The sequence below is a fragment of the Amblyomma americanum genome, chromosome 4 (genome assembly GCF_052857255.1).
Source record: "Amblyomma americanum isolate KBUSLIRL-KWMA chromosome 4, ASM5285725v1, whole genome shotgun sequence".
NCBI classification, from domain to species: domain Eukaryota; kingdom Metazoa; phylum Arthropoda; class Arachnida; order Ixodida; family Ixodidae; genus Amblyomma; species Amblyomma americanum.
The window spans coordinates 135,446,716-135,474,601 of record NC_135500.1 but is presented as its reverse complement, the minus strand read 5'-3'; the positions used below and the strand labels follow the sequence as shown (position 1 = coordinate 135,474,601).

The following is a 27,886-nucleotide window of genomic DNA, read 5'->3' as shown; positions in this document are numbered from 1 at the left end:
GGACTTTCACTAAGTCAAACGTGTTCGTCTTTCTGTCTGCATTTTAAAAAGACTGTTAATGTTGTCTGAACAAAATACTTTGATGCGTTAAGGGGGCTTAGCAGGCAATGCCAGCTCTTTCAACTTGGGATCAACTCCATTCTTTTTACAAAGAGCTGCAAGGGTTCTTTGCGCGTAAAGATGAGCCTGCTGAAGGAGCAGCTCAAAAGGCGGTGCGATGAAACAGGAGTCGTCTGCTCGAATTTTACTTCACATACAGGGGGAGTCAGGAGAGCGTCGTTGCTTTATCTGGTGGTGCCATCTGTGGACCCTCTATGCATGGTAACTCTACAAAAATTAAGAAAAAAGCTACACTTGCGGCTAACACACATTTATTTATCTCTGATAAAATGTACAAGACATGGAATAAAGCGTGAACTGCGTTGAGACTTTGTTAAAGCTGTAATCGCCACATTAACAAGTAAAGAACTAAAAGCTAGGGATTTTTCTTCAATCTAGAGATATTTGGGGGTTCATTTTAGGGATAACAAAACAGATAAGGTTTAAGGATAGTGAAGGGAAAGTAGATTTTAAGCGGGTAGAAGTAACCAAGCGAAGGTGATTAAAGCAAGACAGGAGTAAGATTTCACAAGTCATGGCTAGGTGGCTTGAGCCACCGCCCGATTTAAAGGGTTCAGCCGTATTCATCCATCCATCGATGTACTAGATTGCTAGGCCGCGCGTCGATTGCGCGCGTGCTTGCACCCGCGCTTGCGCCAGCTCCGAGTCTCGAGCGCTGCCAACTGCTCACAGGATTGGCGCAATTCTTCACGTGACGTTGGCGTTAGGCGTTAGCAAGACTAAAGAGAAAGGAAGCGCGCACACCGCGCCTCTTCAGCAATGCTCTAGCTGCTCGCTGGATCACGGAACAACTTAACGCGCGCGCCGCAGGATACGCGCGATAACGTAGCACTCCGCGAGGAGCAGAAATCCGCACAAAGGCGAACAAAAGTTGTGGAGAAGTGTGACTGTCGTCATTGATCGCAGTTCTACGGTGTAAATGCCTGTTAGGTATGGAAACGACAAGAGGAAATTCGGCTCCAGCGACCGAACATCGCAAAAGTAAGGTTACGCTTCCTGCTTGCGCTCGTGCTCACAGCCTGTTTTAAATTCAGTTTTATAATTGTAGCAAAAGCTGGAAGAACAGCAGATTATTGTGCAAATTCGGTTCGTATTTAGTGTAGGTTTTAGCAATGCACTTAATTTCACTTACCTTTCAGCGTGGGCGAAGCAAAAGTTGTCTTAAAAAGTGGTGAAGAGAACGCATGCATGCGAATTTTGCTGTCATTTAAAAACGCCACACGAAGCGCACGATCACATTTTATTTTCAGTAAAATGGAAACGTGGCTAGTTGAGAAGCGTTGGCCATGACTCAAACAGCGCGAAAAGGCGACAAAATTTAGTCTTTTTTCGCGCAACTTTTCGAATTGTGGTAATTTGCAGTCACAATTTAATTATCCTGCGTTTATATATATATATATATATATATATATATATATATATATATATATATATATATATATATATATATATATATATATATATATATATATATATATATATATATACATGTGTGTGTCTGTTTCCAGGATGCATGATAAGATGGCGATGAAATTAAATTTTCTGTGGTGTGATATATATGGCAAGAGCAAAATCTGTCAAGCAGGAAAAATCAATCATGAATGCCTTTCATAACATCATTGAAATAAAGAAGTGCATGTTGTGATTTTGATATATTCTCATTCTTTTTTAAATTATGCACACATCTTTATTTGAAATCACCGTTGTTGTTGCAACCTAGAGACGGGCACAGCAAATTGTGTACTGCAGGTGCATTTTAAGCTGTCTTAAGCAACAGACAAAGAAAAATGTGTGGGGGGACTTTAACTGAGGAGGCATACCTTCTGTATGTCATATATAAACATCAAGAGCTCACGCGTCTCGTGAGATTCCGTTTCGTTCTAGAAGTTGGCAGTGGATTGCAAGATTGGTGTCTGAAATTTATGTAGGCCTATTGTTGGTCTAGTGTTCTTTTTTTTTACAAGCTTATAAACATAAACACACTACATTAACATTCCTCGCCCTTTCATTGCATATATGCCTTATCTCTGAGGTGCATCTAGGAGCATGATGCCACATTCCATATCTGTCAAACATTAATCTCTGACAGTTCCAAACCAGGTGTTTGCAGGCGGGATAATTTGCAGGAAACAAATTTATTCTGCAAGATTTCTGGACCTAACCAACCAGCCCGATTTCTACATCGGGAGTTCTGTGAAGATTATGATCTGGTGCTCTTTACTAGCTCCTATTTGTCTTTTGCTCGTGCCTTGCATGCCTTAATTCTTGAGAGTGCATTGTAATTGTACATATGTAAAGGCAATTATTGTGATTGATTATTCATTGATATTGTTTTAATTAATCAGGTGTACAGTGATTTGTTCATCATGTATAAAAGTTAAGGTTTAAGGAGCTCATATAATGAATCGACGGTTTGCAAGCAAATGAAACTTTAGTTTCATTTTAGGTAGAAGAGCATAGGCTCATGTTTATGCAGCAGTTAGTATCTTAATCTTGTGAATGCTTTTCACTTCTGCATTTGATATGTATACTAGTGTTTCTTTGAATGCAGCATGTCGGCTTCAAGTCCGCTACCTTATGAGCTTCATGATGTCCCTGGGCCTCTTTCTGGTGTACTCAATGAGAGTGAATCTGAGTGTAACCATCATTGCAATGGTGAACACAACAGCTGTCAATGGCAACTCAAGTACAGTAAATCGAAGCTCCAGCTGCCCTGCTTCCTACTCAAACACCTCAGCAGCAAGCGGAGGGGATGAGTCAGATGTATGTACTCTTTGGAGCATTATTCTTTTATACCGGCCCCCACTTGGCGTCTTTCATATATCTCTCCCAGCAGGCCTACTTTTTGTTTCGTGAGTTTTTTTTTTTTTCAGCCCATAGAGCACAGGCCACATATTGTGTCTATATATTTGGGCTGTCCTTCATACCTTTCATACTTCTTAGCCTGGATGAGGTTTTTCCACTTCGGTTTAAAAGGACGGAAGACGTAGCATGTAGGTGATGCTTCTTATTCAGTTCCTTCATTTTATAATAGCCTGTATGTCATCAACAAGCTCACTTCTGATGGCATGTATAAATAATCACGTTAGCATTACACCATTGTTTTTTCATACCTTGAGAAGGCAAATTGAAAGCTAAAAATAGCTGTTCTGTATAGGCACCTTATTGCTACAGCATTGTAATATCAAGGCCCTGCGCCAGTCTTGCTGTTTGTACTGTTTTCATCCAACTGTATATGAATAGTGAGTCCAGAGTGCTAGACAGCCTTTTAGGGATTTCAGTTGTGCAGAGTTCATCAGAAGCTTTGGTAAAAGAAATAGGAGATTGACTAAATAACATACTTTATGGCTCAGCAGCTGTTTAGAACTTGTTGCATTTTTTCAGAACAGCTGTTCGTGCCAAGAAGAATGTGAAGGTAATTACGGGAAGCTGATTTGAGTATTCAAATGTTCACAAGCTGAGTTTTGGTCCTTTTCTTGAAGGAACCTTATGACCTTGTTTTTTTTGTGTGCTATTTAACATATTATTATTATTATTATTGTTATTATTATTATTTATGAAATACTGCAGACACTAAGTCCAAGCAGGGTGGGCGTACAAGTGAGCGAAATAAGAAAGAAATAACACTGGAAAATAGACAGAAATAGCACTAATTGGTTAGACCTCATGGGGCAATGGTTGGTTTCTTTGATTCCAATCTATTATAGTTCGTGGGAAAAATGAAAACTTGTAGGTGTCTGTTTTGGCGAATATAGGGGTTAGAAAACTAGGGTGGTAATGTCGAGTTTGTCTGGCAGATAACGGCTTTAAGTATAATGAGGGGTCCAGACCAAATTTGTTCTCTAATAAAAGCGCAAGAAACTCTAACCTGATCTTTTTTCTTCGGAGTTCAAGTCGTTCAATTTGGTTAATTTCCATCAAAGTGGTGGGGGAGTCAGTCTTTGCATATTTATTAAAGATGAATCTAACAGCCTTTCTCTGTATTCGTTCCAAATAGCACTTTATTACTGTAGTATTGGGAATCGCTCTCTTACGAATCTGAGGTAAAGAATCCAAAAAGTGGTCGCATTCAGTCATATAAACAAGGTTTCCAACTGTGGTGTTTCAATTGTTTCCAGCATCAAGATCTTAAATGACCTTTTCTTTTAGAGTCACTTGTGAATCAAGTAGTTTTTTCCAGCATATGATACAGGAATTGTGAAAAATAATGAAGGCACCTTACCTCCCAAGGAAATTTGTAAGCTGCTTGTAGGCAGAACAGTGCTAAATATAATTCTCTTAGTGTTGTATGCAGCAGTATCTGAACTGCTCCTGCATGCTAGCACATTTTCTTGCCTGAATGTACGCAGGACGGAGAGTTCTTCTGGGACCCAGTGATACAGGGTTATGTGATTTGTAAGCTGCTTGTAGGTAGAACAGTGATAAATATAATTTTCTTAGTGTTGCATGCAGCAGTATCTGAATTGCTCCTGCATGCTAGCACATTTTCTTGCCTGAATGTATGCAGGACGGAGAGTTCTTCTGGGACCCAGTGATGCAGGGTTACGTGCTAAATGCTTTCTTCTACGGGTACATCATAACACAAATCCCAGCTGGATGGCTCGCAGAGGTCATCAATCCTGCGTGGATCTTTGCAGCTGGCATCGGTGTCACCTCGCTTCTCACTCTCACCACTGCAGTGGTGGCTAGAGCAAACTTCATCGCATTCCTGGTGCTGCGGGTTTTCGAAGGCATCTCTGAGGTAACTAACTTCATTAGAAATTGAAGCTATATGGTGGCATGATTTTCGAATTTTCTAAAAGCACTCCAAAACTAAAAAAAATGAAGAAACAATTGTTACTTGCCCCCACTTGGGCTCCTAGTATAGAAGTTTGTTATTTTAATATCTGTCACATTTTGTCAAGGATATTGATATATGGATGACTGCAAGAGCTTTTTGTATTAATGTATTATGCCTATGGCTGTGCTGCTATCATTTGAGAAAGTCATATGTCCTGTTGCCATAAAACACCAAGAGCTTCTTCCACAAATCAACTTGCAAGACAGTAAGCTTGAAGAGAAGTACCAGCAGGTATTAGATTTAAGGACGAGTACAGGAATGTACTTTAAGGGCAAGTAGGAATCAGCCCTGGAAAATAGCAAGAGATTTTAAAGAGAGGGAGTGCTGTCCACTAGTAAGGGACTTTACAACCTAGCAGAATTAATGGAAAATGTTATTTGCTTGCAGCCTCAAGATAGCTAATGTGCAAAGAAGCATGCACCATGAAAGAGAAGCATTCTTTGATCTGGCTTTTGATCACCAGCATCTTTATAAACTGAGGACTTTGCTTTTTAATTTTTTTTTCACAGACCGCAGAAAACTACTGTGATGAAGGGACATTGATGAAACTAGTCATATGCAAGCTGCAGTGTTCCTGTGGCATGTGACGTGCAGTTGCTGTATCTTTATATCGAGGCCGATAGCATTCTTAGCGAGGCAAGTAGCTGCAGAGTGCAGCAGATAGGTTATCTGATAATGAAAGAATACGCACTTGTGGCTTTCTGAGCATGGTCCTTCCTGGTACTTGTGCTATCACATGATTTAGCACACCTCCTGGTGTCTTTGGCATCATTAGAGCGTGCAGGTCAGGCTGTGTGCAACATCAGGGATGGCTGCAGGTGTAGCGTGGGGAAACCAGCGGGAAGGACCACAGCATGAGGATCGAGGAGGTGTGGGACAGGCGAGAAAAGGGAGTGGCGTGCTGGGTCTCCGCAATTCTGCTATCTCCGTAGTGGGGATCTCTGTTGCTCACTGTGGGAAAAAATAATATATATTAATTGTTGCTTTAGATGACAAGATATTCTACATATATGAAATTCTTACTGCAACTACACTGACAATTTCAGCATTGGAAGTTAGTTATAATTTTACTTTTCTCTTTTAATGCACAAGGAAGAAAAAGTAACTTGAAACAATTATATTTTTTAGCCTAATATTAACCGCATTTTCTGAACACTGGTGCAGTGCATATTGGCATACACGAACTGTCTGTGGACAACAAGATCTGTGCAGTTGTCATGCAGTGTATCATTATAAGGATTCCAGAATCAGTCTGTTATCTTTCTTTTTCTTGTGGCCTGTATGCATTTTAGATAGGAGGTGTCAAGGAACAATAGCTACTGTTTCCTGGTTTGGATACATGTACTGATAAGGGACAGTGCTTCATTGTTGAACATATCTCAATCAGATCTGCTATCCCTTGACCAAAAATTATGTAGACACAGCTTCATTTATGTTAATCACAGTAATGATCCTTAATGGAGGATGTGATTTTATGTAATAAAATAATATAGATCTTTTTTTTTTGCATATTGTGGTCTTACTCATCACGTCGCATGCCGTATGTCTAAATGAATATTGATTGTCTGCTCTGTTTTGTTTTTTTTTTTTTGCTTTGTATGCAGTGGTTGATCAGCTTGTGAGAGTAAAATTTTGCTTGCCAGCCGTATTGGATAATGGTATACAGTAGCATTTAAGGACCAGACACCAATGAAAACATTACTTTTACTGCAGTAGTAGATTACAGGAATGCAAAATTTATTTTCTGGCAGCTGACAGATTTTTTTTTATGCTTGACATCTTTAGCTAATGAAACTAAAGGTTAGAGCAGTATGGTTCGCACCCTTTTTGTAGGCAGTGTACAGTGGTAACTATCCGAGGCTTAACGTAACATACCATTGGCTTGTCATCCATAATGCTAGAAAAATAAAAGTACATGATTTAGTATTTGTCTTGCCTAGTTGCAATTCTCACCTATATTCTATCTGGGAATTTCTAGTCACCTTTCACCTGGTTTAATTCCTCTGTCTACCTTGATCCTAACTAGGATGATATTCATGAAGAGCAGCATTGCTTTTCTCTGCATCATTGCATCGTTGGTTATCTGCTGCATCAATAAGCTTAAGTTAGTGTCTGCTCTGAAATTAATTGTGATAGCTGCTTAAGTCAAGAGCCACAGTGAAGTGACCGTTTCATACAAGCACTGCTCTATACAGCAAATGGAATTCCATGATAGAACTTGGACATTATCACTTAATTCAGCTGTTCATCACGTGACCAAGCTTCAGCAACCTTCAACAATGGCCAATGTGGCATGCATAGTGCATTCATTATCTATCTCAGAGATAGAATGAGTGGGATCAGATATGTGAGACAGTGGGTTTCACGATTCTCCCACCCAAGGATAAAGCTTTGTATGGTAGGTGGCCTTTATATTTTCGTAGACTATGATTGCTTGGTGCTGTCTGAACGCTGCAGAAATGGAGGTAGGCTGGCTGTTCCATTTTGTTGCCTAAAAAAATCCAACCAGAGGCAAGAGCCAGCAAGGGAGCAGTTAGGTGCATGAAGAGAGCAGTTGCAGAATGGCTGCACTGTTCTTGTTGCAATTATTCATTTCCTGCATTATTGCAATATGGCAGGGGGAACATTTCTGATGCAGAGGAAAAGAATGCACATGCGCCAAAGCCATAGTGTCAGCTTCACGCTTTACTCAGATGCTTGCTGTACATATGCTTTACTTGTGACATTGCTCAAAAATTCTATGATAACTGGAATGTTTGGGCAGCTGTCCTATGCAGCTGTTCATGTCTTTTGTATCCCTAGCTGCAGCTGCAAAAGCATGGGCACTGTCATGCTCATATCTTTGTGCGACAGTGAGTAATGGGAGAGAGGGGGAGATACCAGAGAGCAGCTGGTAACCTCCGATTCCAAGATAAGCTTGTCTGTTAGTTATGAGCTAGGAATTTAATAATAATAACAGTCTATATTTAAGCCAAAAGTATACTTCTTGGACCATTCAGGCTTTCCTGATATTCCATAATTGACTCTTCCTGTTCTGTTCAGTCTTTTCTTTTATTTGGTACACATTGCATACCTATTTCTATAACTGGTTATGGTACCTGTTTGTTATATTCAGTGCTGCTGTAAAAGGTAAATGGGCAATATTTCTGAATTTATCCATTAGGGCTGTTTCCTTGCATCCATTTTTGCTATACAGAATTGATGTGGCAGACATAGGGGCTTATTTGTGCTGCTTATACTTAATTTTAGGGATACTACAGGTGTACCTTTCTCTTCTCATAAAACAAAAACTTAGGACAGATGAATTTCTCCATTAGAAATTGTCAGCTCGCATAATTTCTTATCCTGCTATCTTGATTGTGGCAATATTTGCTAAAAAAAAGTCAATATCCTTTCCTGTTAATTACCTAGCATCTGTCATTTCTAACAATTGTAAGCCAGCATGAAAGTTAATCACCTGTCATTTCCAATAACTGGAAGCCAGCATGAAAATTAATTATCTGTCATTCAATGCTACTTTGCATGCATGTTTTCTACTGTAAATATGGCCTATTCCCACTTTTTTCTTCTTTACATCCTTTTCTTGCACTCTTAGTGATTCAAGGCCCTCTGTACAACCTTTGTATGTGCATTTGTGTTTATTTAATTTGGTGCTGTTATGTTCACCTCTGGGCACTTTTCCTCTTGAGCGCTTTAGCATGGTCATGCTTGTGACCTTTCTTGTGGACACAGAGATAAACATTTCTCAGTGCAAGGGATGGTGCATGCAGGGTGTGACATTTCCAGCAACGTATGCCATTGTGGCCCGGTGGGCGCCAGTGCAAGAACGCAGCTTCCTTCTCGCCATTAGCACCTTGGGCAGCGTCATGGGTACCGTCGTAACACTACCTGTTTCGGCACTCTTATGCCAGTATGGTTTTGCTGGTGGTTGGCCCTCGGTGTTCTACATCACAGGTGTGTACATCACACAGTGCCCCGTGGTTGCTTTGACTGTGATAAAAACTGGACTTTTCACAAGTAAAAGGCTGCCAGTTTTGAAAAAGCAGGGCCAGTTGTTTTTCTCAGAGAACGCTCACAAACTACTCATACTGGTGTGCCTGTCTATATAAACCTTTCCGTTCTTTGCGTGCACAAATCAAAACATCTGCACTTCAGGTCATTACAAACACGTGCAGAATGCTAAAATTAATACTTTCTTTGTGCTTGTGCCATGTGCACCTAACAGTCCAGTGAGAAACATGTCAATGAGTGGGGAGAACTTGTTCGTCTATGCGAATTTTCAGATTGGAGCAGTGGTTACATTTCACACTTGTTAAATTTCCTCGCATGGGTATTTGAAGGTATGTTGTATATTCCATTTCATGGTATTTATCTGATAGATGGGACCACATTTTGTGTTGCTGCTTATTCATTTGGTACCTTCTGTGGCACCTAGTTTAGTTCCTATTTTAGTCAGTAGCCTTTGCGAACAGTTTTTGTTGGCATTATATCCTTTTTGTAGTCAGTGCTTACTGATACAAAGAGAAATTCTGTGAACGGCAGTCTATTTGAGTGCCCCTCAATGGTGCATCTGGGTTTAATGCGGCTTGTCTTACTTTTTGCGAGAATTTCTGAATAATAAGACACCTGGGAAAATGGTCATAATAGATAATAATAAATGTTTATAAATAGATGTATATGTACACATTATAGCTGTGTATGATTAAATTAGTAAAAAGTTAACACTCAGTTCTCACTTTTTGTGAGAAATTCTGAGTATAATAAGATACCTAGGAAAATGTTGAGAAATAGAAGCTTCTGCATTTAGCATTTGAACCTGACTCTTGACTGTATATGTATAGATTATAGCTATGTATGGTTACGTTTGTAAAAGTTAACATTCGATTCTCACCTTCATGTACTGAATCCATGCAATTGAAAGGATACTTCCAAAGGAAGTCATGGGAGCAGTTCTTAGATGCTTGTTAATACTTGTGTTATTGCAAAAACAAATGCCATTAGCAAGCCAGCAGTATTATTTTGCATGCCTCGATCATTACGACCATTTGTTATCATTTTCATCTGACCTTTCCCTAGTAAACCAAAAAGAAAACGTGCTAGTTATGATGACATTAAGATAGCGAATGCAAACAGTTAGAACAGCGTTTAACATGGCTGATTGCTACAAGTACGAGCAATACGAAAGGGAATGATCACAGTCAGGAACCAGATTAATTTTTTCTTCTGTGCCAAACTTGACAAGACATCAAAAAATTGTGTGTCTTCAGGAAAACTGCTTAAAAAGCAGAAGGCATAGCTTTCTTTCATACTAAGGCCAGGAATATCGTTGAGTGCATGCTGTTATGTGCCCATCGTCATATTGCTTTAACCTGTATGCTTCTAAAAAAAATGCAAAGGACTGAGCAGAAAGACACGGATGGACACAATGCCATATGTGTGTGCGACTGTCTGCCCCATTTTTTCGTGCTGTTTCTGCTTTTGAACTCAAATGGCGACAGCCTAAATAAAGACTATTGACAGCTGGCATGCATTGATGGATCCGGTTCAGTGGGTCGCTAGCATCTTATCACTGTGGCACAGTTGACAAAAATGCAGCATGGGAGCGGCAGCGGCCTCTTAGAGCTCTGCATATAGACAGATTATCTTTTCACACGTGGAGGAGCAGGCACAATGGAATCGGTGCTGTCTGGAGCATGCATTCATGGCCTGTCATCATAACCAGAAGGTTATCTCAAGTAAACATGAACCACACCTTGTGGCCAGACTGTCCCTTAGTAGAACAAGGTTCTTTGCAAGCAAAGAGGATAAAATGTCAGTTTTCTGCACGTTTTTTTTTTTTTTCGGAATTTTCAATTTAGATACTGAAAGATACATGGGGGTGGATTTCAGCAAGCAAGAGAAGAATGTTCACAGCACACAAATGTAAAAGAGATTATTGAAACATGAGAAATAAGTCATGTTTTGGAGGGCAGGTACTGTTTTAACAGTGATAATGAGTGAAAATTTGTCAGAACAATGCTGGTACAAGCAGGTGTTTACTGAGTGCAGAACGGGGAGACTGTTGTTGTTGTTTGTCTCACAACATGGCGCATACCCACAAGGGGGATTGGCCACAACCAGGCGGTGACTATTTGCATTGCAGATTGCATGCGGCAAGCATAAGTAGACCTAAAAAATTGGGCAACTCGGTTTCCGTGACAGAGGTGGTTGCAGGTGGTTAAGGGGTCTAACAAGCTTAAATTTAGGCAATGGAGGGAGTGCAAGAAAAAAGGAAGGAAAAAGAAAAAATGTAGGAATTGCAAAAAGGAATTACCCAAATACGAGAGCATATGATGGTATGGGCAGTATGAAAGCTTATGATGGTAGGCGGTTTGTTTCTAGAAGAAAATTTTGAACAGCAGAGCCCACGAAACAGTGTAATGAAAAAAAAAAGGTGTGCTTGCATTTATTTCTTATAGTGTGTGTCTGTACTGCTGAAGCTTAACGACCTTTCAGTTTCAGAGAGCAGGGTCAGTTTAATGTACAAACACTGCTCATAATGACATTGGCGTGCAGTGTGACTAAGGAAAGTGCATGAATAGAAACTTTTCTCATACTGTGTTGCAGTGACACAGCACTGCAGTATGAGCACCATACTACATTAAGGCATTTCTCCATTATGTATTCTTAATTATGTACTGAAAAACGCAGAGGGAACTGTATTTTTCCGCATAACCACAATGAACAATGCTTTTCTTTTCTTTAACTTTGTTCTGCTAGCAGTGATGTAGTTGCAAAAGCAGAGACTGTGGTGCTTAAGCGCATAACAAGTCATCCAAATGAAAAATTGTTTTAGTGTATCAGAAGGCTTCAGAGAAAATCTTCGGCTGTATACTGCAAATTCGCGCATGTGTTGACTTGCATCCCAGGTCTCCTTGGCTGTGCATGGTTTGTCATCTGGATACTTGTGGCGTCTGACATGCCAGAAAAGCACCACTTCATATCACAGGAGGAGAAGAAGTACATTGCTGAATCACGTGATGCCAAGTTTGCAGCGCGCAAAGTAAGTCCTCTTTGTGCATTGCTCTTTGGTCTTAGTTTGGGTTCTAGTAATAGGTTGTCGTGCTGCACTGTGTTCTGAAAAAAAAAAAGGAGTAGCCATTTAAAGCTCTGGATGATGTTCTTATTCCCCTTGCACGCTCACTGCAAGCTGTGTGAATTGCTGCAGCCATGGATAGATTTGCACTCCTCTGAAATTAGGTTAAAAGGAAAGGGAAGAAATGTGGAAAGCAGAATTGAAGAAGAGAAGTACAGCTATATAAGCATCCGTAGTGCAGAGTACAGCAGCTTTATGAAGTGTGTTTCTCATTTGAAAAATATTGCACCCAGACACAGGCTGCATCACACTGCATTGCCTTGATATTGCTAGCCTCGTGGCTGGAGAGGCTGATGAATAGAAGGTTGTATTTAAACATGTGTTTGCTGACGTACCATTCGTTTCTGTTGTCAATGTGCCACAAGTCCTATTATGGGTGCATGCCTGCTTTTTGTTACCCATTAGATAACGTATTACATGTACCAGAATGCAGGATTTTTTGATGGGACCTAGCATCGTTGCAGTGTGCAAGCGACAACCGTGGCTCATTGAATTGCTTACTGTAGGTTCTGTGGGAAAGATGTAGGTTTGGGAGGATGCGTTACTTGCCTTTGTCATTCATATGCCCGGCCACATGTCATAACTGTATGAACTTGATGTCTATTGTCTCTTACATAATTCTGTATGCTGCAATATATGTGCTAGAGTTACTTATGGCAATCATTATTTTCCTGCATTATTGCAATATGGCAGGTGGAACATTTCTGATGCAGAGGGTTGTATTGAAGGTTGTATTGAAACATGTGTTTGCTGACGTACCATTCGTTTCTGTTGTTAATGTGCCACAAGTCCTATTATGGGTGCATGCCTGCTTTTTGTTACCCATTAGATAACGTATTACATGTACCAGAATGCAGGATTTTTTTTATGGGACGTAGCATCGTTGCAGCGTGCAAGCGACAACCGTGGCTCATTGAAATGGTTACTGTAGGTTCTGTGGGAAAGATGTAGGTTTGGGAGGATGCGTTACTTGCCTTTGTCATTCATATGCCTTGCCACATGTCATAGCTGTATGAACTTGATGTCTATTGTCTCTTACATAATTCTGTATGCTGCAATATATGTTCTAGAGTTACTTATGACAATCATTATTTTCGTGGCTGATTTTCTCTCAAGTGACTGATAGCTCTCAGCAGATGTTTTATTTCCCATTCATCGTGAGGGCAGTGTGCTGCTATTACCTGCACCACATTCGCGGAGCTGAGCGCTCTTGATGAAATAAACTCAATTTTTGGCCATTATAGTTCTTATGACCAACTTTGCTGGTAAAATACAGTAGAATCGTAATGATGCGATCACAGTTGACACGAATTTCGCGATGATGCAAATTAGTAAAATTCCTTGGCCTTAGTGCATCAGTGTACAATGAGCAAATTTTCGGATCTTCCGAACAATCTCTCACGACACTATGGATCATGCAAATGTGCAAGCCGCGACCATACCCTACCATGCAGCAGTGCAGGCCATAAATAAATTTCGTCAGCCGTAAGAAGATCTGCTGCATGAACGTGTTTCCCCTGACACTGCATGCAGAATTTGTTCATTTTGGATGATACAAATATTTTATGCAACCCGGCGACATTAGTATCATTGAGATTTTACTGTAATGCGCTAGCTAGGACAATATAAGCAAAACTCTGCTGAAGTGCTTACAAGTTGCATTCTTAAACTGCATTTTTCCTTGGCTTGTGCTGAGCTAAGCGTTCATTTTTAAGTATACAGTGATTGTTCTCTGCTTCAATGCAGCACATTTGTGAGAAGTGCATTATTGTGATAGAAATCCCCTGAAAGAAAGCAAATAAAGTACAATTTCATTCAAATGTGTCAAAATATATTCTATGCTAGACCACATGCCATAAATTGCGCACAAAACTGTAATTTGCTGATGCTGTTGGTGTAGCTGTACTGGACAGCAGCTATTTTTGCAGGAGTTTACCTCTTGACACGGAGGGCTAGGAGCACTGTGCAGATGTGATTTCATGCAAGTTGATCATTTAGCCACACACTTATTACTTTCCGAACTTTCATTTTTTTTTTCTGAAAACACAAAGACAGGGATAGCATGTGTTCTGAATGCCTCTATGCTTGGCATTTGTGTAGAACTGAATTTTGAGGTGCACACATTGATCTTGCCTTTTTGAAGTAGCACAAGGACCATTGCTGTAGTGATTTTAAATTGTCATAGAAACGTATTTGCCAATGTTTTGTGGCACCAGAAGGTTAAGAAATAGTGGCAGTTTTGCAAGTGCATTTGTTTCACCCCACATTCCACAGAAAAAAAATGAAAGGCCTGCACTATGTAGTTTCAGTCAGTAGAAAATGTCTGTATACTAAGGAGGTTCCAGATTCTGTTTTGTAAGTGCCCATGTGTGCAGAGTGTGATTGACTTGGGGTAAACATATGCATATGTCATGTGTTCTACTTAGCTTTGTAAAAAAAGAATGCTTTTTCTCCTGCGAGAACACACGTGAAAGAAACTTTTTGGCCTTCAGGTTTATCATGTTTTTCTTCTTTATTTGTGTGCATTTGTGCACTTTCCAGTCAGTGCCATGGGCGAGCATATTGACATCACGAGCTGTCTGGATCATTGCCTTTATCAAGTTTTGTGGAGCATGGAGCTTCTATACCCTACTCACAGAACTGCCAAGCTATCTAGCTGACGTGCTGCATTTTGACATTCAGAAGGTATGTAGCCATCTTATGTTACTCGCCATGAATATAATGGATCGCTGGAAATCCAAGTCCTGTGCACGTGATAGAACCATGGCATTAAGTTAGCATTTGAGTTGCAGGGATGTGGATATCATATAGTGAGTGTTCTGCTATGCCAGGTGTTTCATGCAAGACTAAGTAATTTTTAAAAATAAGTTTTTTAAAGTAAATATATGGCTTTTTCAGCATAGTTTATTACATGTGTTGGCGGATGCCAGAAAACCGGTGAATCAGCTTTAGTAATCTGGTTAACTAATTTTAATAATTAACTTTTTGACTATTAAAGTTAGGCATCTAGTTGCAATTAGAGACTTGTAGCCGGTCAATAGTAATAATAATAATAATAATTGGTTTTGGGGGAAAGGAAATGGCGCAGTATCTGTCTCATATATCTTGGACACCTGAACCGCACCCCACCGCCGGGTGCCGTAAGGGAAGGGATAAGGGAGGGAGTGAAAGAAGAAAGGAAGAAAGAGGTGCCGTAGTGGAGGGCTCCGGAATAATTTGACATCGCACAGCACACGGGCGCCTTAGCGTTTTTCCTCCATAAAAACGCAGCCGCCGCGGTCGGGTTCGAACCCGGGAACTCCGTATCAGTTGTCGAGTGCCCTAACCACTGAGCCACCGCGGCGGGTAATTAGTAATAGCCATATCAGTTTTTAGAATTTTGAAAACACGATTATATCCTTAGCGCTGTGGCTCGACAAAATTTGGCTTTTTAAACCAGTTTTGTGTACTTGAAAGGTTGCTTTCCCTGCATGCTTTCCGAAAGCGCATTTATTTCGGCACAATGTAGCCAAAATTTGTTGGTCCACAGCGCTGAAGATTATCGCGCTTTTAAATTTCTAAAAACTGATATGGCTATTACTAACAACAGACTACAAATCTCTAACTGCAGCCAGTTGCCTAGCTTTGATAGTTAAAAAGTTAATTATCAGAAATTAGTTAACCAACTTACTTCTTGAGACGATTCACTGGTTTTTCTGGTGTCTGCAATAACACTGGTAATACTCTGCCACAAAAGCCGTATTTTTACCCTGCAAAACCCTATTTTTGAAAATTGCTTAGTCTTCCCTGAAACACTTGGTATGTGCCCTGCTCCTCTTCAGACAATGACGGACACATTTAGTATTTTCAAAGACATGCCATCATAAAATGTCAGTGCTCATAATGTTTTGCATTATGCGTCTATCTTCGTATTATCAGTTACGGGGAGATTTTCGCTATGCGTCAAGTCTTCCTAGCCCCAAGCAGGTAAAAATAAGAATCTTTCATTATCAAATGCTTTCTTGTTGCAATTCCCTGCATGCCTCACTCAGAACTATCTGAGCCATTTGAGATGCATGAACCCTAAGTCTTTTGCTGCAGGGAGGCCTTGTTGACTTCATTCTCGGGCAACTTCATCAGGAAAGGCTACAGAATGTTACCCTTGTTACCTTCAGCATTTTATGGGCTAGAAAAAGTAATTAAGTAAAAAACAGCCATCATTTATAATGGGCCTGCATGAAAATATAGCCCAGGTGTTAACTTTTTGGCCATTTGTTGGCCACTTTTGGAACATTCAGAGATGTATTCCACACCATATGCCAGAGTTGCTTGTTTTTAATGCCCCGACAAATGGGAACGTGCCACCTCCGTGAAGAAGGCGTTATAGTAAACTACCTGCCCTTTATGCGTAAAAAAAATACAAAAGCCTTGTTGGTTATAGAACTGGAGCAATACTGACATTTGAGCTAATTGGTACAGCATCTTGGGGAAAAACGGCACAAAAAGATGACGGACATAGAAAGAACAGACTTCAGGCACATGCAGGGCTAGGGGATGTGCAGTGAATCTTATTATCTGATACGTCACTTCTGAAAAGCAGTGGTCTACAAAATTCGACTCTCCTGTGGTAGTACATGTATCGTGCGAACTGGCTGGTGCTTAAATGTACGGTTGCAGGAGCTTAACCTATCTTTGAAGAAACCGCCGTCTTCAAATCTAGCGAAGCACTGTTGTGAATGCCGTGGGTGTGAGCCTTTTCTTTATCGAACCACAGTTTTGTTTCAGCATCCTAATCAGTTAGCAAGGGATGTGTCAGAGTTGTCATATCTGGACGGGGCTCATTGATTTCTTCTCTTTTGTTGTTTTATACTTATTCTGCATTTTGTGAATAAAGGATCAGTTGCGAGTCAGTGTTTGTGGTATCTGTTCTTTCTACATCTGTCATCTTTTAGTAATGTTTTTCTACAAGATTACAGAACACATTTGTCAGCAGAATAAATTTTTAAACAAAAGCCTTCATCCTGGTAGTTATTTCAGCTCAGCCCCATTTGAGTTTTATCCGCTCAGTGCTGTAGTATCTTACAACACATTCAGACTCTGGGCACTAGTACTGTTAAATGAAGTCTTCAAGAATACAGTTTGGCTTGTTATTCGGTATGCAAGAAAGAGCTATAAATGCATCAAACTTTTCTTGTCGAAGCTATGCCATCTCGTCTTGTTAAAATTAGGTAGCGAGTTCCACGCAGCGGTCTTTGTTAGAGACGCAGTGGCTTCTTATCTGCATATGTTGCTGTGATGGTTTTTTAAATGGCCTTTGTTAGCAGTAACAAGGTAACCATGTGTGCTAGTTGGTGTACTTCAGACATAACTTCACCAGCGAAAGTATGAGACACCAGGAGAAGAAGAACACAGGACAACGCTGGTCCTGCTGGTCCTTTGCTCCCAGCGTTGTCCTGTTTTGTTCTTCTTTTGGTGTCTCATACTTTCGCTGGTGAAGTTATGTCTGTTAGTAGTAAGATTTGAAAACAAAACCTTGTTGATAATATTGCCTGTTTGTTCTCTCTCTCTGTCTCACATTGCTCAAATTGTTCTTGAATCTTTAAAAAGAACATACTTATTAGTTGAACCCCAAAGACGAGTCTTCCACAGGGTCATTGCAGCTATTTACTCGCATAGTGAGCGCACTTTGTTTTCCTATACTTCATGCACTATGGCTCACCTTTTTTTTTTCAAGAAAAAAAGAACACTCTTCAGTATGGCTCCCAAGCTCGAGAACGTAGTCAACAACCTTTATCTTAAACCCAATCATATAACTCGTGTAATGGCCCATAATGCTATCTAAAGAGAGCACAATTAGAGTTCCCTCCAGCACAACTCACAGCATCCAGCCACAATGAGTTGCTACATTCTTTGGTATGGCGGTACAGAGAACCTTTAATGACCAAGCATAGTTTCTATTGCTTCTCAGATTCCGTACAGACATTCTTATTGGTTCCTTTTCACCTAAGGGTGAGGTATGTAGGTACAGTAATATAGTCTTTACACTCAACAAATAGCTCTTACACTGTGTGCCAAAATACTGTATGCGTTCATTACTTGAGGGAAGAAAAAAAGTGCACTTTTTGGCTGCCACAACAGGGGGTGCATTCATTATGCAAGCACTTTCATTACATGAGTAAATATAGTAATACAGGTTTTTCAAGGGAAATAGGTGGCACCTATGTAAGTCAGATTTATTATAGGCATGTGACACCTTAATCTACTTTTGCAGCTCCCTTGAAAAGGTTGGTGATTGGCTTTCCCCCCTTTTTTTTTCACTCATCTGATGTGACAAGGCAAACTGTAGCACCTGACATTGCATATGGTAACTATATAGGCTTTGCAAGATCGAACGCTAGGGTTGGCGCCATCAGCCTTCACTGTTGGCATGTCCAGCCACCAGTTATAATTTCCTAGATAAAACACCCAGTCTCATCTCTTTTTTTTTACTTATCAGAAGCACCGTACTGAATTTTTAAGTGAGTGCAGCACCTGCTATCAGATATAATTTTAAATCTATTTTTGCTTGATGAGAAAGCTATAGGAGCTAGCTAGCTTAAAATTTTTTCACTGCAAGTTGGTTAGCAGTGCAAACTGCACAGAAATAGTGTTTTCAAAGCTTGTTGTAATCACCTGGTATTCCTTTTTTGTCATAACAGCTAGATAAAAAACATGATTAAGCCTTAATGATTGAATATGATATTCTTTTTCTTGCATTTCATTGCAACACATTTTTGAAACCAAAGTGAACTTTGCTGTGAGCTTCAATATTTGTTCATTTCTAAAGCTATGGAAAGTCATGAAAGAAAGTTGTAAGCATCAGTGTCAAGCTGGCGGGTTGTGAGGTAGATATTCTACTTGCAGAAAGTTGAGGCATAGTAAAAGAGAGTACATGGAAGAACTTTTATGAGAGTAGAGCAGACATGCCATGCATCTAATTTTCTTTTAGTGTCATGGGACGGTAGTTACTTAGCTACCCCCCTAAAACATCTAATGGCCGCTGTGGCGGTTTGGTGGTTATGGTGCTTAGCTGCTAACCCAAAAGGTGCGGGTTTGATCCCGGCCATGGTGGTCACGTTTTGATGGAGGCCAAGTGCTTGAGGCCCATGTGCTATATGATGTCAGTGAACATTTAAAAAACCATAGGTGGTCGAAAATATCCGGAGCACTCCACTGCGGTGCCCCTCACAGCCAGAGTCCCTTTGGGACGTTAAACCCCATAAAACATATCTGGCTTGGCAGTGCACCACTCACCGCACTTAAACATACCTTACTGATATTCTGTCTTGTCGTAACCAATGACCTAAAGTTCTCCACCTTCATGGCGTTGTTATGATGGTATATTTTGTAATGAATAGTATGCCTTTGTAGTGTGGTCACTTTTTTTTCTCTTAATTTTCAGAGTGGTTTTCTCAACGCAAGTGTATACCTGAGCCAATTGATTGTGGGCCTTGGCAGCAGCTACTTGTCTGATTTTCTGCGGGCAAAAAACATTCTGGGCATAACGAATGTGAGAAAGCTCTTCGAACTGATTGGTATGTTCTTTGCACGGTCGTGACCTATACAGCACACAGCTAGGCACCTAGGCCGTAGAGAGACCATGAGCTGCTGGTCCTTTCTTCTTTATTGCACAGGGAAGCTTTTTATGCGTAGGGAACAGAAAACTAGTATTTAAGTGCGCTGGAACAAGCAGTCCATGGTGTTACGTGGTTTATACCCATTTGAATTGTCCGTTAGAGCAATACTAGTTGTATGCACATGTTCAAGAGGCATGACCTGAAAGCTAAACATCCTTTCGGTACCTACGAAAGATATTTGAAATGGTTAGCATTTTGTAATGTCTCCTGGAGTTGTATCATTGATAGCAACACTAGGATTAGCATTAAGTGAGACAAGAGCCAGCTAAAAGTGATCACTTGAAAGATCCAGAGACCTAATTGGGATGAAGTAAAATTAAGATGTTAATTAAGTGAGTTGTGACTTCAAGTTGTGTGTTTGGATGTTTCAGTTAGTTTTTACTGCCAACCAAATGGTGAACCTGATTACAGCTTAAAACTAATTTGCTTTCTTTTGCAAAAAAATCATCTTCCTTCTTTTTCTCTGTCTTTGCTTTATCAGAGACAGCAACCAGCTTTGTCCGAGACCCATTCTAAATGGGACAAGCTAAGGCCAAACTGTTCTCACTATTGCCCGATCTGGCTGGTTTAACTAGAACCATTCTCTCCGGGTATTGTGCTATAATGTTCTTTGACCCCCCTAACGCACCTTTTTTTTTTTTTTAAATGGCACTAAAATGGTTATTTAATGCCCGTACTGCCATCTTTCGGCAAACCAAAAAAAAATGGTTTGGACTATCCCTGATCACTTTAAACTGGACACGAAGTGCCAGAAAACACACGACGAGCTGGACTCATCGGGAGACACAATTGACAGTCAGCTTATGATGAGCCTGGCTCATCGAAGTCCGCTAGAAGATTAACTTGGACCATTGCATTTCCAGCTTTATATTTTAATTTTAAGGGATAGCTTCATTATGAAGTGTGTTTTAAAGAATGTGCCTTCGGTTTGAGCACACTTGCCGTGGGAATCTCTACTGGAGTTCTGAAAGAGCTGTAATTTTACTTCCTGTTTCTGTTCACTGAAAAGGCATTGGTCAAGTAGTAATGTGCCTTATGCTGCTGGATCAGCATGGTTTCATTTATATCCGAAGCATAGTTGAATACATGCACTTTATCCTGAGTAAACGAGCTACCTTTCGTTCTGGGTGACCAGTGCTTTCTGAATCATATGGACTGGCAATTTCTCTAGATGTGCTAAAATTTTATGGTGTAGCAGCTATGGTGGTATCTATCACTGTCGCATTATCATATTTGAACGTTTCCCAGTCCTTTTCCTTTCCCTGCTGCTTTGATAAATGCTATGAGGCTTTACTCGCACTGATCTGATTATCTTCTTCATACACATTTTACTTGATTGAACAGCTTCATCAAAGGGGAAGATATGTGACTGTTCCTGGTCGTGTGGTAAAAAGGCAGTTTTGTTTCTTTTACGTGATCATGACAGTTGCCCTGTTTGTGTTCTCTTGCATTCAGGACTTCTTGGGCAAACTGCTGGCTTGATTGGTGCCACGTTTGCTGGCTGTGACTGGAAGCTGGCTTATGCCATGCTCATGGTTGCCTCCGCATCTGGAGGAGCACTGTATGGTAGCGAAAGTGTGCTGCCAGTAGACATCGCTGCTGAATATGCTGGTGAGTCATGGCCGTTTTATCGCCTTGCATCTCCATTTGCCTCTGGTTGTTGGCTTTGCGATTGTATCATCATGGCATCACGCGGAGAACTACATAAAATGGGTCTGTGAAGGAAAGGGGGATTGGGGGGGTGATGCATCGACTTATATTTGGAGTCGATATTTTTTTGTCCAGCAATGGGTGCAAGTGTAGGGTTGACTTATACGTGACAATATGCCGTGCACATTGCACGTTATGATCTTTGTAGAGTGCTTTAGAATGTGTTCGTGAAATCTCCGTGTAATTTGCACATTCCCTTTTAAAGCCTTAATTTTAGGGAAAAAATTAACGCAAATTAAACGAGTAAATACAGTATTATAACAGTTGTATTCTGCCATTATACTCACCTTAAGGGCTGAGACATGGAGACTGACAAAATGACTTGAAATTTTATTGAGGAAAGCGCAGCATGGCATGCTAAGAAATTGATAGAAGTAATTATTTAGTAACAGAAAGAGTGCAACGTGGATTAGAGACCAAATTCAAGTTACTGATATTTTAGTGGAAATAAATTGAGACAAAGTGTATCTGGCAAAACATGTAACACTGCTAACAGACGACTGATGGTCTTTTGTAGTAACAGCATGAATTCCAGGGAAGGAAAGTATAGGATGGGGCAGCCAAAAGTCGAGTTGAATGATGAGATATGCAATTTTCTGGAATGGCGTGTGGTTGCAGCCAGCACGAGACAGAGATAATTGAGGACCATTATTTATTTGTTTATTTATTTATTGCTCGTCGAAGCTCGGTCAACACGGGCTATAACGAAAGCACGGCTATAACGAAATCTATACGAGAAGTGACACAAGGGAGCAGTGATGGCTCTTAGTAGTGGTTATTGCCTCCTTTGTCACTGTTGTCTTTGTGACGCACAAGTTATAAGAAAGCCTTGTATTCAGTTTAAATTGTATGTCATTAAAGAAAAACACTTCCGAGCTCGCAAATATAAGAGAGAAGAGAAGACTTGTTTTGATGCTGTTTTACTTACCGTATTTTTTGGTGTGCAAGCCATGTTTTTTTTTTTTCGAACTTTTTCCTTCAGGGTATCTTACACATTTGGGTGACATATATACAGTTACAAACGACGCGCCCCCGCGCATTATCTTTTGCTGTTCCTAGAAACTATGTTTGCAAATAAAATTGATATGTAAAATAGGGAAAAATGAGGTTATTTCGAAAATGGTATCTTGTGGTAGAATCACACATCCAAACAGAATTCAGTGGCCGCCGCATCCAGTCCAGCCATGTTCTCGAAAGTTTCGATTTTGGCATCAGTTCTTTCGGTGTCTCTTCCATTTGACTTTGCATGCCTTGTGCGCTGTTCTTGCTCGACCTGACGCAGCCTGCAAGTTAGAGATGCAATGCAAAATTCAAGAATATGCCCTGAAGAATGGGAATTAAGCAGCAGGAAGGTAGTTCGATGTTCGCAGCAATAGCTCTGGTCGATGAAGCCCACAAAAAAAGGCAGATCACGCAAGAAGGCAAGCTGTCAGAGCACGAGGACCGCCTGCACATGGCAGCTGCTGCACCCATGTATTTTCGTCTCACTGTCTAACAAAATAATCCTCAGCGCGTGCTTATAGCATTTACTGAATGAACAAATGTGCCTTATACACCAATGAAACTTAAGCATGAATTTTTTCGCAGAAACTGCTCTTTCCGGGGGTTTCGGCTTATACACAGTTGTGACTTATGCACCAGAAATATGATATGTGAATAATAAACACTTTTCTTGAAGGTAATTGCAGTGAATAGAACTGTGTTATTCAAGATAATGTGGCAGTCAGTTCTTTAAGAAACTGTTCAAATGAAATTGCATAACTTTTTGTGGCTGGCCTAATGACCAGATAGATTTGTAATGATGGAGAAAATATTAATGAAAAGCAATATCTCCTTTCATAGACACATTGCGCCTGTGCTTTTGAAAGTACCTGTTGATATAAAAGCAAAGGAGGGCGTAAGTCGCACGTTTCCTGAATTGAAACCTGTAATAGGAGGCCAAAGCACACTAGAAAACTTTGGTGTAAGCATTTATCAGGTAACATTGAATATCGTAATGCAAAAATTAGCTGTATTGCATCTCACTTAACCACTTATTTTATCTTGTTGTTGTTTAATCACTATTTAGGTGCTGTCATGGGTCTGACCAACTGCATTTCAAATAGTGCTGGAATTTTTACACCCTTAGTTGTTGGCTACCTCACAGAGAGCAGTGTAAGTAGATATTTCTGTCTTATAGAGATTGAACAAACTTGGTGATTTTTGGCCTCTTCTGGGGCGATGAAGTGATAGCAACAGCTCATATGTGCCCTTTGCAATTCATATATGTAGCTCATGTGCTCCAAAGCAGATATGGGCGAGGCCCACATGGATACATGACTACACAGGGCACGTTCTTGAAAGACCGCACCTCTAGCCAAACCTCAACAACATTCTCGCTAACCAGCTGGAGTTTTTAAGTTGCAGTGTTCAAAACTGATGCTCACTGGCTGCAGCGTCGACAATTTGATGAAGGCAAAATACAAAAGCACCTGTTTACTGTGCGATGTTAGCAAAGAACCCCAGGCGGTTTAAATCAATCCAGAGCCCTCTACTATGACATCCCTCATAGCCTATGTGTTGCTTCAGATGTTAAATCCCACAGTTTACATTGTTTTTTCTTTATTTTTAAGCTCGTTGAAAACTAAGAAAGAAAAAAAGAAACCGAGAACTTGTAGATTTACACTGTGAAAAGGCTTGCAAATCTCAGCTTGCAACATGCATGAAATATGTGTTCCTTGTGGCACTCTAAGCTTAGCTATGCTGAGAAACTGCTGTGTGCACGCAAGCCAAGCTTGTAATGCATGAATCTGCTTAATGGATTCAGAGTTATGTATCCTTGTTTATAACTAGAGGCAAAACCTATGCAACATTTTTTGTTATGTATCTGAATTCTCAAGAAGTACGAGTGAACCCTGCTAGCAGACTAAAAAGTGGGCATAAACAATGCAGGAAAGCATCGAACAGTGGAACAAAGTGTTCTTCACGTCTGCCGGTGTGGTCATCGCGGGCGCACTGGCATTCCTCCTATTTGGCACAGCTGAAGTGCAGCCCTGGGCACGTCCACCATGTGGGTCCATCAACGATTCATGCTCACTTCTGGTGCCTGCTGATGAGACAGCAGACGACAGCAAGTCTACTTCAGCAACTGCTGTGATAACGTGACAGAGACATTTCCTTTCTTTTTTTAAAAAAAGAAGAAATTATGTTAGCTGGCCATGCTGCATGGTTTGTGGCCTTACCTTATGAAAGGTGCAGCAACTGCTCTGGACAGACGGTGGCACCCACATCAGGCCTTAGACCGGCATGAATGCCACCTGCCAGTGGTGGCAGGTAGCGTGTGAAGAGCTGCGCTCAAATTTCACATTACCAATTGTATTGTAATCGTCTGTCAATTTTTTCTAAACTGCGAAGTTTCTGAGTAAGCTACTATGCAGCTTTCCTTTGTGGCGGTACAACTGCACTTGGGGAGATACGTAGTATCTGTGATTACTCCCCTAATTGAAATCTACTCCACCTTGAGAATTTTCCTAAATACATTGGACTGACTTCTTACCAAAGGTAGCAGCACCTAACTTTGAATGGACACTTAGAATCGTGTATCACAGGAAATAACTATTTCTAGCATGAATGGGAACAAAATAAGTAGCTCGTATTGCTAGGATAGACAGGTAATGCCGCACTAGCAAGAACACTCAGTGTCGTTTTGCATTTGGCGTATGGTGCTGTAGTGTTGATGCCTTATGCTTCTAAAATTTATGGACTCTGGATGCCATTTTAACATTATGGACTCCGTTTTTAACTCTTTTTGATTTGTTTCCAATGTAACAAACAGTGAATGCTTTGCTGTCTGTGAAGATGTGTTCTGGCTTGTGCCTGCCATGTCAGAATGTTATGGGAGAAAATTATTCCAGCGAAGTTCTATTATCGTGTCCATGGTTGTGTTCCCACTATGCCACAGATCTGCAGGAAGGGGTTGCCTCTTATCTATATTAGCTTCACCACGCAGTCTGATTGTCACCGGTTGCAACCAATATATATCTGTTATCCAGGGAACACAACCAAGATGAAACAAAGATGTATCATGAAAAACATTGGAGCGATCAGACAGACACCCACAAAACAAATTAATGAGTCCTGTGCTAGATCAAGACGTAATCGAATTAGTGCCAAACAAATGTTAAAGCTTAACCGAGGTTCCTTCCTTCCCTTTCATAACATCTTCTGCTACTTAATTCTTGCGATGTTTCAGGCATTCATTTTTTTTATGTCGAGGCCTTCTTTCATCTTAGACAGAAGTGTTTCTCACTGACCCATATGTACAGTGTGCATAGACAAGTCAAGACACAGGTGAAGAAAGCAACAATATACACTACTTTCTTTGCACATATGGCCATTTTCACATGCTGTGTATATGTATCATGACTAGCTAGTCCAATGAAAGGTCCTACTGATCACTGCGATATTTGCAAACACTTGTTCAAATTTACTAGTTGAACATAACATACAAAGGTGTGTTAACCTTCATTGTACCACTGACACATCAACTGACACTTTTTTTCAAAGTCCTTGGGTATTTATGGCATTGTCAAAGTTGTGCCTAGCACCAATGATGTACTGTGAAAATGCAAGGTCCGTAATGGATTTTTTCATGCCAGATACTGTTAGCCTGGTTTCTTTTAAGCTTTTTATTTCAGTGACGCACCAGAATTCTTTTATTGAGTGAAATGAATTTAAATGAAAGTTGAATTTGAAATGACTTTGTTGCAAGACAATTCATCCAATGACAGTGGAATTTCACAATTTTCTGCAGGCAGACTGGATGAGTGCTGTTTTAGATAAACCACGCATACATATATATATATACACACACACACACTACTACTACTGATATCTTTATTATTTAACCACTACAGCTGCATTACAGTAAGAATGAAGTATAGAAACTATGGAACAACGATGCGTATATCATTTTGGAAAACATTAAGGGGCAAGCTTCTGTAGTTTTTGACTGACTGTCAACATTTTACTACACTGCTCAATTTTCTGCACATATCTGTGTATGTATCTGTGTCAGGCTACAACATATATACTATGGTTTTTATCAGTAGAATCAGTATATGCTTTTTGCATGTTGCACCTGTCGCACAGTTTTGTGGCCAAATAACTTGTGGTTGGAGTGCGGTGACACATGTATTCAGCAAAATGGCTTCATAGATATATTTACACAAGCTAATGAATGATGCTGCAATTCTTACTTAGCATCTTCAGTAGCAAGACCAATGAATGGCAGGGATCATTTCACTGTCGCCTGGCCATGCACGCACTATTGCCACAGGTGCTTTGACCTGAAAACTTTTGTGACTCTTAGTGTATCGCTTAACCTTGCAATTGCCTCAGGAGGAGGATTGCGTCGTCGTTGAATCTTGATTTCTTATAACTGTGATACTTTTGCAGGCTGTCATTTGAGCATGCCATAGTAGCAAGTAGGCATAGTGTTATTTGTGGAGCCAGTGAACATTTTTGAACACGAACATTGTTTAATGACTATAGCCAAAAGCTGGTGCTTTCAGCAGTATCATCACCATCAGCAGCCTGACTACACCCACTGCAGGGCAAAGGCCTCTCCCATATCTCTCCAATTAACCCTATCCTTGGCCAACTGCAGCCACGCTATCCCTGCAAACTTCTTAATTTCATTTGCCCTTCTAATTTTCTGCTACAGCCTGCTAGGCTTGTGTTCTCTTGAAATCCACCCCGTATCGACTTTGGAGTTTGCCGACACATCAGTACCAATTTCTTCAGTCAATCGACCCACATCTTAGATCAAGACTCTCACCTAGAATTCCTCGACAACTCGAAACACTTTATCACCGACTTCGTCTGAATGCTGCATATACAAATGGCCTGCGATACCGTTTTGGACAAATGAACAGTCCACATTGTGACAACTGTGCTTCGATAGAAACTGTGGAACATATCCTGCTTGAGTGCCCTGCGTATGCTAACGAGCGTGCGTACTATGAACATTACATGCAGAAGCTCTGCCCAGTGCCCCTAACAATGGACAAAGTTTTAGGCCCCTTAGCCTGCTTCAGGCCACAGAGACTTGCAATGAACTTCCTTTTTACATATTTAAAAGACATTGGACATCTCGATAAGCTCTAAATTCACTTGCAGGTTACCTTCATGCATTCTTCTTGCAGTGAACTTCGTCAGCTCATTCGTCGGACTATGCACTCCATCATTCCATAGGTTACATCAATACTCGCCACTGCATCCTTAGTACCCATTTCATGGCTGCATTTTATCTTCGTTTTTTTTCCACCTCTTCCACGCTGCTCTCCTTCAGTCTTTATCTCCCAAATTCCCCTCCCTACGCAGAGTAGCATGCCAGCGATATTGAAACGCCGGCTAAATTCTCTGTTTCTTCATTAAAGAGTCTCT

The 27,886-nt window shown here is 40.5% G+C and overlaps 1 protein-coding gene across 2 annotated transcripts; it reads left to right on the top strand.

The window, feature by feature from the left end:
- Window positions 1–731: 731 nt before the first annotated feature.
- LOC144128382 (sialin-like) lies at window positions 732–27,564 on the top strand. 2 transcript variants are annotated; one of them, XM_077661744.1, is made up of 10 exons: window positions 732–1,101; window positions 2,672–2,883; window positions 4,628–4,861; window positions 8,731–8,914; window positions 11,869–12,002; window positions 14,637–14,780; window positions 19,516–19,648; window positions 21,206–21,361; window positions 23,529–23,614; window positions 24,392–27,563. In XM_077661744.1, exons 1-10 carry the CDS (start codon window positions 1,053–1,055, stop codon window positions 24,602–24,604), a joined length of 1,545 nt encoding a protein of 514 aa, XP_077517870.1. In that variant the 5' UTR covers window positions 732–1,052; the 3' UTR covers window positions 24,605–27,563. The 2 variants fall into 2 exon arrangements, with proteins under 2 accessions (XP_077517870.1, XP_077517871.1); XM_077661745.1 differs by lacking the exon at window positions 2,672–2,883 and having other exon boundaries at window positions 24,392–27,564.
- Window positions 27,565–27,886: the final 322 nt, after the last annotated feature.